Below are 15527 nucleotides of genomic sequence, written 5' to 3' on the forward strand. Positions count from 1 at the left end.
CCAAACCCTTGGTGCTCAGGGGCATATTGGAAAGCACTTGACCCCTCAGAGGCATTCAGGCAGATTTCTTAAAAGGAGAACAGCAATCACACACTGTCGGGTTTGACTTCATTAAATGCAAAACTATGTAAGGACTTAAGTTACACAAAAGGCAGATTTCTACCCTGAAGAGCAATTTGGTTGCTAGTCAAACTTCCTCCCTGCTTGGCCCTATGAAGAAAGTCTGTGGAGAACGTCATTATCCAGATCACAAGAAAGGCAGAAGAGTTCCCAGAAGTGTTCCTGCTCCGGCAGGGGAATTGGACTAGATGATCTTTCGAGGTCCCTTCCAATCCTGAACATTCTGTGATTTCCCACTGGTGTGGGAAGTATCTGGACAGTTCTCTTAAAGAAAGCACAGCCCAGACGCTTGTGAGCAACATGTAGGTAGAATGTAATTAATCAGGACTGAAAAATAAGGTTGGACTCTTCTGCTCTTATTTTCCATCTCAGGACAGCAATGTGAGGAAATTACTGCACTAGATGTCATCATGGTACTCCCCGTACTTTGCTGTGACAGCTTCCTCAAGATGAACTGCGCCGCCACCCATTAAGGCAAATGCTGGGTACATTATGCCAGAGCAGTCCACCTCGCACTCATAAAGGCATTTCATATGGCCTGTGTCGTAAAACCCCATCTTGCCTTCATCATAGTCAAGGCAGATGCCCAAGTATGATGGTAAGGGAAGGATTCTGCTGGCTGGATCCTTGGTGTCAGCTGATGTTGTGGGGATGAAGAACTTCTTCATGCCTAAAGTGACCAGTGTCAAAGGCTGTGATGAGTCAAAGAAGGCATCTTCACTTCCACTGTCATGACCACTGTCTTGCTCATGTCTAGAACAGAAAAACAACCATTGGCTTTTATCAAATTCTGAAGCAGAATCAGTGTTGTGAACTGGAGAAAACACTTTTGTAAGACAGGTAACAACACATGATCACCTGCTGTCACAGAGGCACCCCAACATTAGTTTTAAGGGACAACAGGGTCCAAAACAACTTTTATTAAATTGGTGAGAAACAGGGTTTTAGCACTCCAAAAGTGACTTAAATACAGGTTCGGATATCAGCGGAGGAAAATTAAGGGGCAGCAACTAATACAACAGGCAGTCCACAGAGTGCATGCACATGGCCTCACCCAAAACAATGCCGGAGCCATCCCTGAGTCCCAGAGAAGTACACACTTGCCTGAACACGGTGTGGGATTATTTTAAAGAGATACACGTACTCGTAGTGAGTACGGGAAGTGTACACTCGCGATTCTGCAAGGGTAAATTTATAATACACTCACATTTACTTACATGTGCAAATGTGCATGGAATATTACATGTGGTTATGTGGAAGCACGGGAGGAAAATACACCTGCGATTATGCGAGGATTAATTTTACACGTGCTCGTATTGAGCACAGAAAGTTACACGTGCATATGTGCACGGAAAGTGTAAATACACTCGCAATCCTGCGAGGAGAAGTTTTACTCACACCCATGTCGGCAAGGCAAGCGGAGTCTCCATCCCAGGGAGGGGGCCTCTCAGCAGCAGCATCTTGCTCGTGCTCTGAGAGACCCGCGACAATTGGCAAAGTCTCGACAAGAGTCCCGTTTTTATATTGGGTGATCAGATCTGACTGTGGGCATTCCAGAAGCTTCTCTGCACCCCCACACTGGCTGTGGGTGCCCCTGAAGCCTCCAAACATCCCCCACACTGGCCACAGGCACCCAGTGGCGCCTCGGCACTCCCTTCTCCTAACGGCCCTGGCCAGGGGCTCTGGGGCCAAACAAAAGAAGCTGTGAGCCTCAAGTAGCAGAGGGAGAGGGAGATGTGCCTACTCCTTCCATACTGAAGGAGGGAGGGGGAGAGAGGGGGGTTTGCATCCTGCCACATCTGCAAAGCCTTGCAGGGTTAAAATATACCTAAGGTAAGAGGGAAGATGCATTTAGTAGGTGGAGACCATTCACTTGGGTCACTTAGAAAAATTAATAACAGCTAAACCCTAATGAGGACGAAACCACAGAAGGCTTTACTAATGAGCAGATGTATCTAAATGTACTCATGCTAGGTAATCATTAATGAACCTACAGGTAAACTAGTTAACTTGAGAAGTAATTTAGTGACTATGACTAATAATTACCAGCAAGATATGTTTATTTACATAACTTTAAATTACACCAGTAAATACATTTAACATTACCCTTGTCCTATGAGTTTTCCACAGTGCTCCTGTATTACATTGCCTTTAAAATTCGAAACACAAAAAGTAGTGGTTTAAATTTTTTGATTGAAATTTTTTGTTTGGTTTCTAGTTGTTGTTAGAAAAAACAACAAAAAAAGTGCTCTGCCTGGAGGCTTCTCTGAACCTGTGTTTTCCAGCTGGTTACTGGGGAAAGTTCATAGCCAGATTTGTTCAGTCTACATGCTTCACCCCCTACTTCCATCCCCAGATAAAGACAGGCTGGAGAAGCACATCCTTCTGTGTAGACAATCCCTAGCTTAGTTTGAATTTTGGGGGTGTCGGGGCGGGGCGGTGGGAGCGGGGGGGAGGTTGGTTGTGTGTCAATGAAAGTTTTACAGATATTTATGTGAATAAGGAAAAAGAAATCAGGATTTAATTTCTCACTTTGCAAAAAGGCTCCACCTGACTTTAAGCAGCAAAAGACACTGGCATTTTTACACTTGCAGCATGTTATACAGGAGTAAACCAATACATTTGTTAGATTCCTGGAAAAGTTAAGAGTCTCCAGGAGACATCCTCCCAGCCTGCAACTCCTAGACACATCCAGGCTTACTGTAACAGTAACTGAGAGATGTATCTTTTTGCTGTTTTGTTCATTGTACTTTGACTTGTCCTCAGTAGCATTCCAGTACTGCATGCATGTGTATGGCCTGGGATAAGTCAGGCTGGGATAAGATAAGCTGGAATCCACCATGATGCAAGCTACACCAAAGATATACAGATATGCACAGTGAACATTGTACCTCTGAACGGCTGCCAAACCTAGTAGGCTAAGGGAATTAAGGCAGAGTCTTACCATTGACAATTAAGCATTGCTTCAATCTTGCAACTGACGCTTTTTTGTTTTTAACCCGCTTGCTTTAACTGAAATATTTCAACATCTATAGGAACCTGCTTTCTTTCCCAAAAAGAAAGAATATAGGACTCTGGATAATTAGAACATCTTTCTGCTAACCGTAGGGGATGAACAGGACAACCTGCTTCCACCACATTCTTCAAGCGACTTTTCACTGTCTAGCTTCACATTGTGTACTAATTGAGATGGGAATCAATTCATTTTTAAAAAGTGACCTCCTTATATAAAACACATATCAAGTGAAAGTCTACAATTTACCTTGGGCTGCTCACATCATGGGTATTATGGAACAATTTCTGTATCTTGCTGAGAGAAACAACTCCCACTTTCACCAGGTATGAATAGGGTTCCACATGAAAAGCCCAGAAGTGCTTCCCTTTGGCAATGCCGGTGTCGCCGATGATGTAATCCAGGGTTGTGTAGCATCCAACCTGCACACGCTCAGATCCCAGTAGCAGAGGCAATCCAGCCCTGCTTTCCACAGAGGTTCTTCCTGGGTTCAGCAGGAGACGTTCCTGGTTGTACCCACATTTGTCATCAAAAAGAAAACTGAAAACTGAAAACCAAAATAATCCTCTTAGTTAAATATTTGACCTGTGCTTATAAACTGCATGTTAAGTCACACTGGCATTAGAATTTCTCACTTTTAAAGGCTATCAGGAATCATGCAAGCTCACACAGTCTAAATATGCTACCTACTTAACCTGCTTGTTAGCAGTGCTTCTAAACATTTACGCAACTGGTAACAGCACAGTATAAGTCTGGGAGCTACTGGAAACCACCTACAGCTCTTCACACTGACAGACACAGACTCAGCACCCTGTGGACATAAGAAAAACCAATACCTGGAGCTGGAGGAGTATGCATAATAATTTCTCGTCTCCAAGGGCTACAGACGGACCCTTTATACCTTTGATCGCTGTCTTCATCAAGATCAGATATTACTTTGCTCTTGCTGCAAACTTTGATCTCCTGCCGCATCATGCTCTCCTCTTCTCTGCTCAGCTTATCATACTCAAGAACATAGATAGCAGATGAGTCTGTCTTCCTAGGGCATTCCCCACTGATCAGGGCTTTGTTGTACATTCTGCTCTGTGCTTCATTGATTTCTGCTACTTCTAGACCTGGAATGCCAGAGATTCAAGAGAAAAAAAGCTCACATTTCTATAGACACTGTTTCATAATTAGCCATACAAGCCCTTTGCTGAGTGGTTACAGCATGGGGGCCAGGGAGGTGGTGGGGGGATGCAGAATCTGCTTCACTCATTTAAAGAGTGCAGATGAGGATGGTTCTGTTCATGTACTTCATTAAATCCCTTACTTTCTGTTTTTACTTTGAAAGTTGTATGATTTATTTTTGCTGCCAGGTAATGCCTTTTGGATCACGGAGGCAAGAAGGACACTGTAAGTCACAAGACTGAGTTCTGCAACTGCAGCCCTGCGTAAGTTCTGTCTCTTTCCAGAGAAGCCTTTAAAGCTGTAACTCAAAAAAGACCTGGTGCTTTCTGAATTTACCATTGGAATGGAACGACAAGTCACAAAGGACCTCTTCTTGTTTGGCTATGTCTACCACAAAGTCTTCAAAAGTAGTTTCAGCTGCTGGGCTGAAGCTCTTCAGAGATTCAGTAGCTTTCTGGATTCTGAAAGTGCAGAAGCAGAGGAATGGCAGAAGAGATGAAAAGCAATTCACATGTGTGCATTATTTGAAGTAAAAATGATAGGTTTTGCCTTAAAAAAAAGTTCTGTCTTCATGTACTTACTGATGTCTCCCAGAAACCTCTGTTTTTCTAGGCAGAATTCAAATGCAAAATCTATAGGCCTTTTGTAAAGATAACGAACAGATAATCATTCAGTTGGGAGAGCATTTAACAATTTGTAACATTATGTTCAAAGAACAAAACAGGTGTGAAGCACTAATGGAGAACAACTATTAAGATCAAAGACTTTAAAGCCAGAAGACACCTTCTAGATTAACTTGCAAATGCCCGATACAATCTCTGAGCAAAGGAATTTGACAGTGAGTTGAATGGGCCACCCTTCCACTGCAGTCCTACAGAAAGGAACGAGGACAACATGTTGTTGTAGGACAGAGCCTCCCCATGTGCTGTTTTTTCATGCACACTGTAACGTAGTAATTTCTACTAAATTGTACCGGGACCATCTCTGAGCCTTTGCAATACAAGGTACTGCATTCAGTGCTTTGCTAGCAGGTAACAAAAGAATATGACTGACCAGACAAGATGAAACAGTATCTATACCTCAAACAGAAGATAATTAAGATACCTGACATGAAGTTGTTTTGCTGTTTGAACAAAACAGGATGGATCAGTTTCTTTAAGCACTTCTTGAGCATATCCTACAAGACCATTATTTTCCAGGAGCCCTCGATATTCTTCTGCTTGCATTTGCAATTTTTCCAGCCTTAAACTCTTAGAAGCTTCAATTGCCCTAAGAGCTGCAGATTTCTTCTCTTCTAGAACATGATATAATTTCTCAAAACTCTGAAGTGCTTCTTCTTTAGCTCTTTCACTGTTGCGCTAGGAGAGAACAAAAGCCATTTTAGACAGTTTCCACAGCACTGTGGCTGTGTACAGAAACATACTTATTGTTGTTCAAGATATCATAGCAATCTTGTAATCCATTTGACAGATGAGGCTAATGAACTTCGTTATGTGCTCCAGCACTGAAAATGCGATCAGCACTGCACCCAAGCTAGCAAGCATTTACTATCTTAACACATAGAAAGAAGAGCAGGAAAGTATTCCTCTGATTATGCCTTGAGTTATGCATGGAATTTATGCATAACTCCACAGCTCATGGAAAACCCCTGTAAAAGCAGGTCAGCCTCTGAAATCTTCATGCCCAAGAGCCAGGTGCTCTTTCACCCTCCCCTATCACCCTGAACCATCAGTCCAGTCCAGTTTCTCACATATGCCCTCAGAACTGTAGTGCCACCTCTGACTAGTGCCTTGGATAAATGGAACTACAAAACACAGAGACAACCTCTATCAATATACATGTAGGGCCAGAAGCTCCTGCACTTTCCACCATTGCGTTTTTCAGCTTGTATGTGAGCTCCCAGCTCTGACTCTTTAGCAGGGCAACTTTGCCCTTAATTCTGACCTTACTGCAACATCCTCAAGGTAAAGAAACAGCATCAATTGTGCAACGCCATTAATACACAAGAGCTGTAAACCTAACTCATCTCTCTTTGGTTAAGGTATCAAATAAGCTTTATTTCAACTAAATTTATGGCAGCACCCAAAACTTAACTTCCCTCTGTATGTTGTCCAAATTTCCCACACTGTCAGCACTAGGTCTTAACATGTGTGATTCAAGACTAAAATCAACTGTTCAGAAATTGTTTTACCTGCTAACTGAAAAAACCCAAAGGATTTTAAACACTCCACTGAAAACAGAGTCCCTGCTGTGTCTCTGCAAGGGCCATCCCCAGACCACTACAAGCCACTCTTACCTCTGTTTCTTCCTGCAGCAGATCCAGCTGTGTGATGTGAGCTTTCACCTGGCTCTCCTTACTGATGAGGTACTCAATATCTTTTGAAAGTTTCTCCTGTTGAAATAAAATAGCAAGCTCGTAGAAACAGCTGATAAAACTGACAATCAACACAGGCAGGTCGTCCAGCTAGCGCTCGGTTTATGTAGTCACAAACACCTGTCACCAGTTATGAACAACAGCCCCATGGAGAATTGCTCAGTGACCTGTGATGACTGTCAGGGACACCAGGCCACTGCCGTAAGCAGGACTGGGGGCACAGCCTCTAAGGACAAGAGGGAACAGCTTCAGGTGGCTCATTCTTCCCGGGCCTCAGGAGCCACTCCCTCTTAGGCTAGGAACATGAGGCTTCAGGACATTACTGAAACTTACAGAAAAGCCTTGTTAGTTATTAACTCATTCATAGTAAGATTTGCTACAAAAATGAGTGGTTCAAAGCACAAACTTATGAGTGTCTCTGCACTTCCTCAGTTGCAAGAATTAACAGCTGTACAGGAAAAGCCTTTGCAAACAGGCAAGGAGGCCAAAGAGCACAAGGAAAGCTGGTCTGCTCTCTCTCTCTCTTGTGAGGGGAAGAAGAGGAGATAGCAGCAATCATTCTCTAATAACAAAGCAAGTCTTCCCTGTTGTACTGTCCTCAGGAAATTAACAGCTATGCAATTTCAGAAACATACGAGGTCCTAACAGATATTTCAGATGCAAATTTTCCAGGAGTGCTTCTTAAGTATCAGCTAAATCAAACCACAAGGACACTTATTTGAACATGCAGGAGTAAGAGCTAGACTGTAAAGTACTAAATGCTTAAACCTTCAGCATTGGCCAGTACTGCTGTACAATTGGCTAAAATAAGGTGGAAGCATTTTTAAAGGGTTGTGTTTCAAGCCTTATAGAAAATATAGTTTAGTTTCTCAGACATGCACTGTGTCTCGCTAATCTATACATTAACAGATGTTGCACAACAGCATGCCTCATGACTAGCTCAGTGTCCTCTAAACACAAGTCCTGGCTTCAGGCCAGAGTGAGTTTGCCCTTACACCAGAAATTCAGTACTCCTCCCCTTCCCAAGGCCAAGTCCAGCAATATTTACTTTTACCTTAAGGGTTTTGTAGGCAGTGCTCATGGTTGTCACTCTATGGTTTGCATGACTTCCACCGAGTTTACAAAGATGACAAACAGGCCTTCTGCAGATTTCACAGTACATGTTTACCTTCTCCATTTCATGTTCTGGACACATCAAAATCTGAGGAAAAGAAAATTAAAAAGAAAAGGGGGGGAAGCAGAGAGAATGCAGGTGTACTTCCAAAAATTGAGCTGCTCAACAAACCATCAAAACACTCAATAATACCACAGCAGCATCTGATTCCACCTGTGGATTTTTTAGATTCAGTTTATCTTCCACATTTTACATTTGGCCGTGCCAGTGAAAGCCAGCAGATGAACACACAGTTTCACGAGGTTTACAGGGAGTAAACTTGTAGCAATGTCAGTGTACACATCATTCAGATTCCATACCAGGCTGCAATAAACCATTCTGCTAATCGCTGAAGTTGTTTGCTTGTCTCAAGCTCCCTAACACTGCTGCTCAGAGCTGTAAATGCAATATAAAACACACCCAGCCCATAAAATTTAACTGTGTCCATGCCAGCATTTCAGTTCTCTCTTGAAATGGCTACAAACTATTTCTTAAAGCAAGAGTTGACATAATACTGCAATGACTCAAGTCTAAGTTAGACTCAGATCAGCCACACAGCCATCACTCTTGGAGCAACAAATGAAATGCAGCCGCTGTCACCAGTCACAGTCAGTTTAAAGACAAAAGGCTCCAGTGTTCCAATGTCTCTGACTCCAATTACAAGTTTTTTATGCTGAGTGCTAGTTCTAATATCAGCTTAAACAGCATTGCGGGGAAAAAAAAAAAAAGCAAAAAAAACCAAAACAAACAAACAAACAAACAACGAAAAAAAACCCCAACAATAACAACAAAAAAACCAAACACACAAAAAAACCCAAACCCCACATCTTTCAAAAATTGAACATGTTGCAATAACTGCTCAAAGAGGAAAAAAAAGTGCTGCTTAACTCCAAGCTCAAGCAACAGATAAAACCATCTAAAAGGCAGGGTGAACAGGTGTTAAAAAAGCCCCAACCTTTTCCTCATTCCAGAGAACTGAAAGACAATTTTCAATTTCATATCAAGGAGAAGAACAAGACAGCAATGCCAACAGTCGAGCTTCTAAAATATCATCTTTTAACACACACAGAGACAGGAAAGGGCACAAAAATAGAAAATTGTGGGTAGCATAAATATGGACACACTAAGCTAAAATTGAAGACCATCTCTGAAACCAGCTCTCAAGCCCCAAATGTTATCTTAGGCTGTCCTGGTTTTGTTAAAAACAAGACCAGTTCTCTTTTAGTGATTTTTCTTTCAGCTAAGTTCTTCTAGGTGTCTGTACTTTTCTGAGTTTTAGTCTGCATATTTTTCCTCAGATGCTGTACTTGGTGCTGATAAGAGACCAATGGAATGCTGAAGAAGCTCATGCTTATATTTATTACTATCGTAGCTAAGAAAGACTGATAAGTTTTCCCACATTCCATTGTGAGAGGGGCGTGTTTGAGGAGGGGTGGATAGGACAGGTGACTAGAACTGACCAGCTGAGTATTCCATCCCATAATCATCATACCCCCTATGTAAGATGGGACCACGAGCGTCTCGCTTCTCTTCGACCGTGGCCGCCATCTAGAGAGGACCATGCCTGTCTGCCTGTGACCTACAGGCCTCAGGCCCTGCGTCCCTGAAATCCAGCTTCTGGTTTGCTGTGAAGTCCCACCCGTGACTTCCAGGGGCCTGAGCTGCAGCTGCTGGAGCCGCCAGCTCCGCACACCCAGCTCTGCTGCTGGAGTGACGCCAGCTCCACATCGAGCACTGCAGATTGGTTTAGTATAGTTTGTATATATTCTCTATTTATTAGTAGCATTACTAAACCCTTTAAAACCTTCCAACTTGAAGTCTCTCTTCCTTCCCTATTATCTTTCCTATCATCTTTCTGATAAAAAGGAAAAGGGGTGGTGGGAGATAAGAGGGTAACAGTGAGCGTCTGCCACGGTTTATTGCCACCTTGCCTTAAACCTCGACATAGGCTATGGTGAAAAGGCCAAAGACACTAGTCTCACTAGCACCTTGGTACACAAGACTGCCAGTAAGAAGCATATGCAATGAACTATCCTGTTGTCATTGCTGGATTTAAGAAGAAAATCAGAGGGACAGGCAGACATCTCCAAAAACTGTAATCATGCTGTTAGTATGTAGAGGTAATTTTTCCACAGCAGTGGGCAGTCACACCTAACAGAAACCACGTATTTTTATTCATCTCCTCATATAAGCAAGAATTACAGCCTACAAGCTAGAAACAGAAGAGGTCAGCAGACTACCTTGTCTAGTTCTTTCATAATTCAAGAACAATCAGCCCAGTATGTGCTTCCCCCATCCCCACCATGCACGTTACAAAGTGCTCTCCAGTCCAGTTGTAAATTAAAGTGATGACTGCGAACACTGTTGAGGAGACCAGCAAATACTCCATGTATTCAGTTCAGGTCTTAACAATGCAGCGCAATGAAAAATGCACTTTCTTTATATTAAGCTCAAACAGACCTCAAAGAAGGCTCTATAAGAGCAGAGTAAAAGATCAGCTTACTGTTGTTGGGAAGCTTGTTTACAAAGTAGATCTATATATAGTTGATTTACCTACATTTTTCCCCCTTTTATTTTTTTTTTTTTTAAACAGTACATCTGCGGGTATAATTTTAAAAAGCTAAATCCCACACATAGGCACACACTTGATCCATCAAGGTCAGGATGATCTAAAGCATTTCTACCCCTTTCAACTCTACTTTAACAGAATTCAACTACTGACTTTTAAACCCAGATTCAGTCTCCATGTAGAATAACAACATATGGTACACAAAGATGGTACTTCTAATTAGTAATGTTGTGGCAGTGAACATTTAGATACCATAGAAGCAAAGTTTTCAAGGTGCTGTACAGCATTTTAGATTAATAGCTGTAAGACAACATGCAAACTTTCACCTGTTTATCCAGTAAAGGGACATTTCACAAAGACAGATAGTGCATTTTAACGCACATCAAGCACATGCTTCTTCTTAATGGGAATGAATGTGTTAGACTTAAGGAAAGACAGCACTAAGTGGACTTCTGGATGTTCACTATCTGCCAGCTTGCTAACTTTTAAGTTTCAAATTTTTCCAGCCTCTGAAAGAAGGTACACCACCACTCAAAGGCTTCTTGTACACTGAACCTTAATAAAATCAACCTAATTTAATCAAAATTAATCAGGACACCTTGAATATCAGCATTTCCGACATCTGTGGGACCTCCAGCAAGATCACTGGTCACAGGCACGAAGCAAGTGCTGGACCACCTGTTGTGGTCCTTTTTTAGAGGGACGGCAGCTGTGACAGTTCCTCCCATCATGAAACTTAAATTCAATATGGCAGTGCCATGTTCTGCACCACACTTGGCAGAAGAAACAAAGGTAACAGCACTTTGCAATCACTCTGTTTTGTCTGAATACAGCAGCAAGAGTGTGTATAGAAAACTTGCCATTACATTTTGCTGTTCTGCTATAGCTAAAAAAAAATAAAAATAACAGGGTATAAGAACATCACAGACCTGAACTCCACCTTTTGCTATTCCTAGATGCAAGGAAGTAGGAGAGAAAGAAGATGCTTTGAGATTAATCAAGTTCAGGTACAAAACATCCAAAGGGAAGCAGCCTTAATGGAATGGGTGAGGGGGGCAGGCAGTTATGTTGCATTTTTAAGTTTACCACACAGTGTCATCCTCCCTGACCTGAATTTTAGAGAAAAGCACTTCCATTCTAGATGTTCAAGACCACTAAGTCTTATCAAAAAGAAAAAAAAAAAATCCTCAAGTCACAAGTAACACAAACCATTTCCCAAATGAAAAAAAAATCCTTATTTGTAGGGTCCCCCTCAAATATGTTCTTAATACACTGAAACTCAAATTCTTACTTACTTTGGGTCTGAAGTTGGTGGTTGGCCCTACATATTCATGCTGGGCTTTCACAGTTCCCCAAGGATGGTGTACTTTGAAACATTCGTTGCAATAGCTGGCACTGCAGTCCATGCAGCTCTTCGTGGACTCTTGAGGTGGAGGTTTGCAGAAATCACACATAATAGCAATGGCTGCCCTGGCTGCCTGTCTGTATCTTTCCACAATGGTTTCCAAGGTAAAGTTGCGAAATAAGCCATTAATGCCACGTTCTCCAAGATCAATATCCCGCTGGCAACCCGGACAAGGAAACAAACTCGATCGAAGGGTCAGTGAATTGCGTTTTCTGCCTGTGTAGACACCAAATTCTGATTTAGGAGAAGCATAAACAGAAGAGGTTTAAATTGTAAAGGCAGAAGCACAGGAATTTATGAACCAATTCCAAACTACCATAGCACATCATCCAAAACAGTACAATACCAATTCATATGCAGTCTGCCAAGCCAAAGAGAACACACTTGCCACGATACAGCAGTGTAATGTCTGAATCCAGGGGACATTACAAACTACTACTCTAAAACTTAGCTCTATGTTAAAATTAATCTAACTGTTCCAATCCTATCTTCTTAGTCTAGTTTTGGATGCACTCAAGCTGCAGTCTTTCAAGCACAAAACTTGTGGAAACCAGTTGGTTTTGGGCTAACTGGCTGCCCGTTGCTTCGTAATATACTGAAGTGAAAGATGCTTATTCCCAGAGTGAGACTAATTATTCCCAGACAAATATAGCCAACGTGGAGCTTCCTGAAGTTTACTTTGTCTGAGTTAAAATTATCTGGCTTGTCTCAAGAGGGACTATTAAAAAAAAAAAAAAAAAAATCGAGAGGAAAACAAGCGATCTAGATATTACCAGTATGAAATCTCAGCCAAATCATTTAGTAAAGATATGCAGAGGCTGACTTGGCCCTTGCTGAATGGCCTTGACAAAACAGGGCTGCTGAGTAGGCCCTGCACACCAAAGGGGATGCTGAGATGGTTACATCTGAGAGATTCCTCTACCCTGAACTGGGGAACCAGAGATCTGCATGGTTACACATGGTATGTCTCTCTCTTTTCATTTCGAAATGGGGTAGCAGAGAAGCTGCACTCCTACCAAACAGCTACAGATAAGATTTCCCCTCAAAAAATAAAGTGATGAAGCAAACTACAGAGAATTCAAAGGGCAACGAAGCTGGTGAGGGGTCTGGAGCACAAGTCTTCTGAGGAGGGGCTGAGGGAGCTGGGGCTGTTTAGCCTGGAGAAAAGGAGGCTGAGGGGAGACCTTATCACTGTCTACAGCTACCTGAAAGGAGGTTGTAGCATGGAGGGTGTTGGTCTCTTCTCCCAAGTAGCAAGTGATAGGACAAGAGGAAATGGCCTCACGTTGCAGCAGGGGAGGTTTAGATTGGATATGAGGAAAAGATTCTTCACAGAAAGGGTAGTCAGGCACTGAAATAGGCTGCCAAGGCAAGTGGTGGAGTTGCTGTCTCTGGAAGTGTTGATGGTTTCTTTTGTTTTGAAGTGTCCTTTGATGCTACTCAAAAGACACTTGCCTTGTGGTGCTCTCCTGTAGCTGCTTCATCCAACAATCCAAAACCTCTCTTCCCTTACCAGTCTTTTTAAAAATTTCCTAATAAGGAACTAGTTCCTTGAAAAATCTTTGAAATGTGCCCCATGGCAGTTATGCATGACCACCAGCTAAGAAGCCATAACCAGACCGGGAATACGTACGTACGAACTGGTATTCTCAAACTCAGCTGGTCTCATGCCTTTCTGTAGGTTCTGAACAGAACAACTAGATTTTTTTTTCTTTTTTGAAATTTTTTTTAGTACTTATTTGAAGTGAATTAATTACCCAAACTGCACATCCTGCAGTACCTGTAACTTGGCATACACAGCAACACACACATGCAATGCATGGCAACAGCAGTGAAACACAAACTGTATCTCCAAAGTGTGCTCCAAGCTAGCACTGCACACAGGAACACAGACAGAAATCCTACAGGCGCTTCTGCAATGGCCTAAACAAAAAGATGATTTTGCATGCAGTACCATGCAGTCAACAGCTACAGCAAGGCATCTGGTGTACTTACATTTCCTAAAACTAAGAAAATAATGATACAGTGTCATATGTAAAAGAACTGCCTGCAAGCAGTACACTATAGCAGAGAGCAAGCAATGAAAAAGCAAGATAACAAGAAAAAACAAAACCAAAACCAACAAACATGGTGCAGTGGTCAAGTTTAAAAACATAATCTGAAATTTGTATCCAGTAGCATGCTTTGGTAGTCTGGCCCAAGTGGCTCAAATGTGGAAGGAGTGTTTGTTTAACTCAAAGGTGAATTCAGCTGCATCCCAATGGAGGCCTTTCATTCTGCCCATGGTGGACCAAAATGAGACCATCACCATGAGCCATGCTCTGTGAAGACTGGTGACACTGGTTACAGAAAGCAATCAGTGTGAAGGAGTTCTGCCCACCTTCAGATGCCTTGTCCCTTTTCAATGACAGCATTCTAACAGCCTAGGATTGTGGACTTTTTCCCATTTTAAACCTTGGAAGTTTACTTGCTAAGTTTCTTGGCATGCGTTTCCACTTGAATACTTAAAGTATGGAAACACTCTCTTTTTGCCTAGCAAGTGTTAAAATATTAACATGCGGTAAGAATTACTCTGCTTTCTGCTTGTAGGATTTCTATGCTTGTATTTTAAAAAGGAAGCACTGATGAAGTGATAAATTACTTGGAGAGCTCCCCATCTTGTGTTCAGTTTGATAAAACTGAAAAAAAACCAACCAAACATAAAAACAGAGAAGCAAAATCCATGGATCTTTTAGTCAGATGTGGAGCTCAGAGAAACTTAGGTCCTCCCCATATTCTCTTTTTTCATGTTGCCAATTCAGTTTACAATAAACAAGTATGCGTTTTGGGAAATACTAGGTATTGTCACAAGAGATTTTCCACTGTGATTTGTAAAAACACTGTTTCACTTGCCATGAATAGCGAAATCGGTAACCAGAAAATCAGCACAACATGTGCTCACGCTCCCGGACTCACAAGTATTAGGATACAGGCTGCAAAGACTCAAGTCAAAGAGCAATCATAACCATGTCTTTTAAAGACAGTGTTTAAATGTCCTCTTCCTAAGCAGGGGTACAACCACTTAAAATGTGGAAAAGCCAAACCTGCAGCTGATAGTTTGCAAAGGGATAAGACATCTTAAAAATGAAATTGTTTTTTCCAAGTAAACAGTTATCACCAGAATTCTATGGTTATGGAAGACATGGAAGTTAAATGTGTGAGAGTTTAAAAAAACAAAGATTTTAAAAGTCAACTGGATTCTCATGAAAGTTTTTAAAAATAGATGTATATTGCCATCCTCTGAAATTCAGTTAATGCTTTCAGACACTTTAATCTTCCCAGAATCAAGGGTGCTTTCTGCAAAAAGAGCAGCTAAGGACAGCTTTTGAAGGGCTCTGACGGCATACTACACTGTCTTTGGTTTATGACACTTTCAGTCTTCAACTGAAGCAACTTAAACTTGCCCTTCCAATTAGCTGCTTTGTCCTCCACTGAGTGTGAAATTCAGACCTGCATGTAGCTCAGTTCATGCCTTCTTGAAGGACACAATATTTCTCTAGATTGTTCATGTGCCTGCCAATATCATGGCAACATGGAGATCTGGAGTTTTTTTCCATTTTGGACAGAGTATCACAACAAGAAAAGAAACACTTCGGTTAACAAGCCCACACAGTGGCTGAGATGCTTAGACTAGCTCAGTTTTGGAAATCGAACACATTTAAAGAGACACTGGCTGTCCTTCAA

The 15527-nt window shown here is 41.9% G+C and overlaps 1 protein-coding gene across 1 annotated transcript; it reads right to left on the reverse strand.

Annotated features, from left to right (window-relative positions):
* Window positions 1–518: 518 nt before the first annotated feature.
* On the reverse strand, window positions 519–11958 carry TRIM36 (tripartite motif containing 36; the record flags this gene model as incomplete). Its single annotated transcript, XM_080362103.1, has 8 exons — window positions 11695–11958; window positions 7732–7878; window positions 6600–6695; window positions 5408–5661; window positions 4640–4764; window positions 3970–4248; window positions 3383–3680; window positions 519–873 (listed from the first exon to the last, which is right to left on the reverse strand). The coding sequence occupies exons 1-8, from the start codon at window positions 11851–11853 to the stop codon at window positions 519–521; spliced, it is 1713 nt and encodes a 570-aa protein (XP_080218229.1). The 5' UTR covers window positions 11854–11958.
* Window positions 11959–15527: the final 3569 nt, after the last annotated feature.

The sequence above is a fragment of the Nesoenas mayeri genome, assembly GCF_963082525.1.
Source record: "Nesoenas mayeri genome assembly, chromosome: Z".
NCBI lineage: Eukaryota > Metazoa > Chordata > Aves > Columbiformes > Columbidae > Nesoenas > Nesoenas mayeri.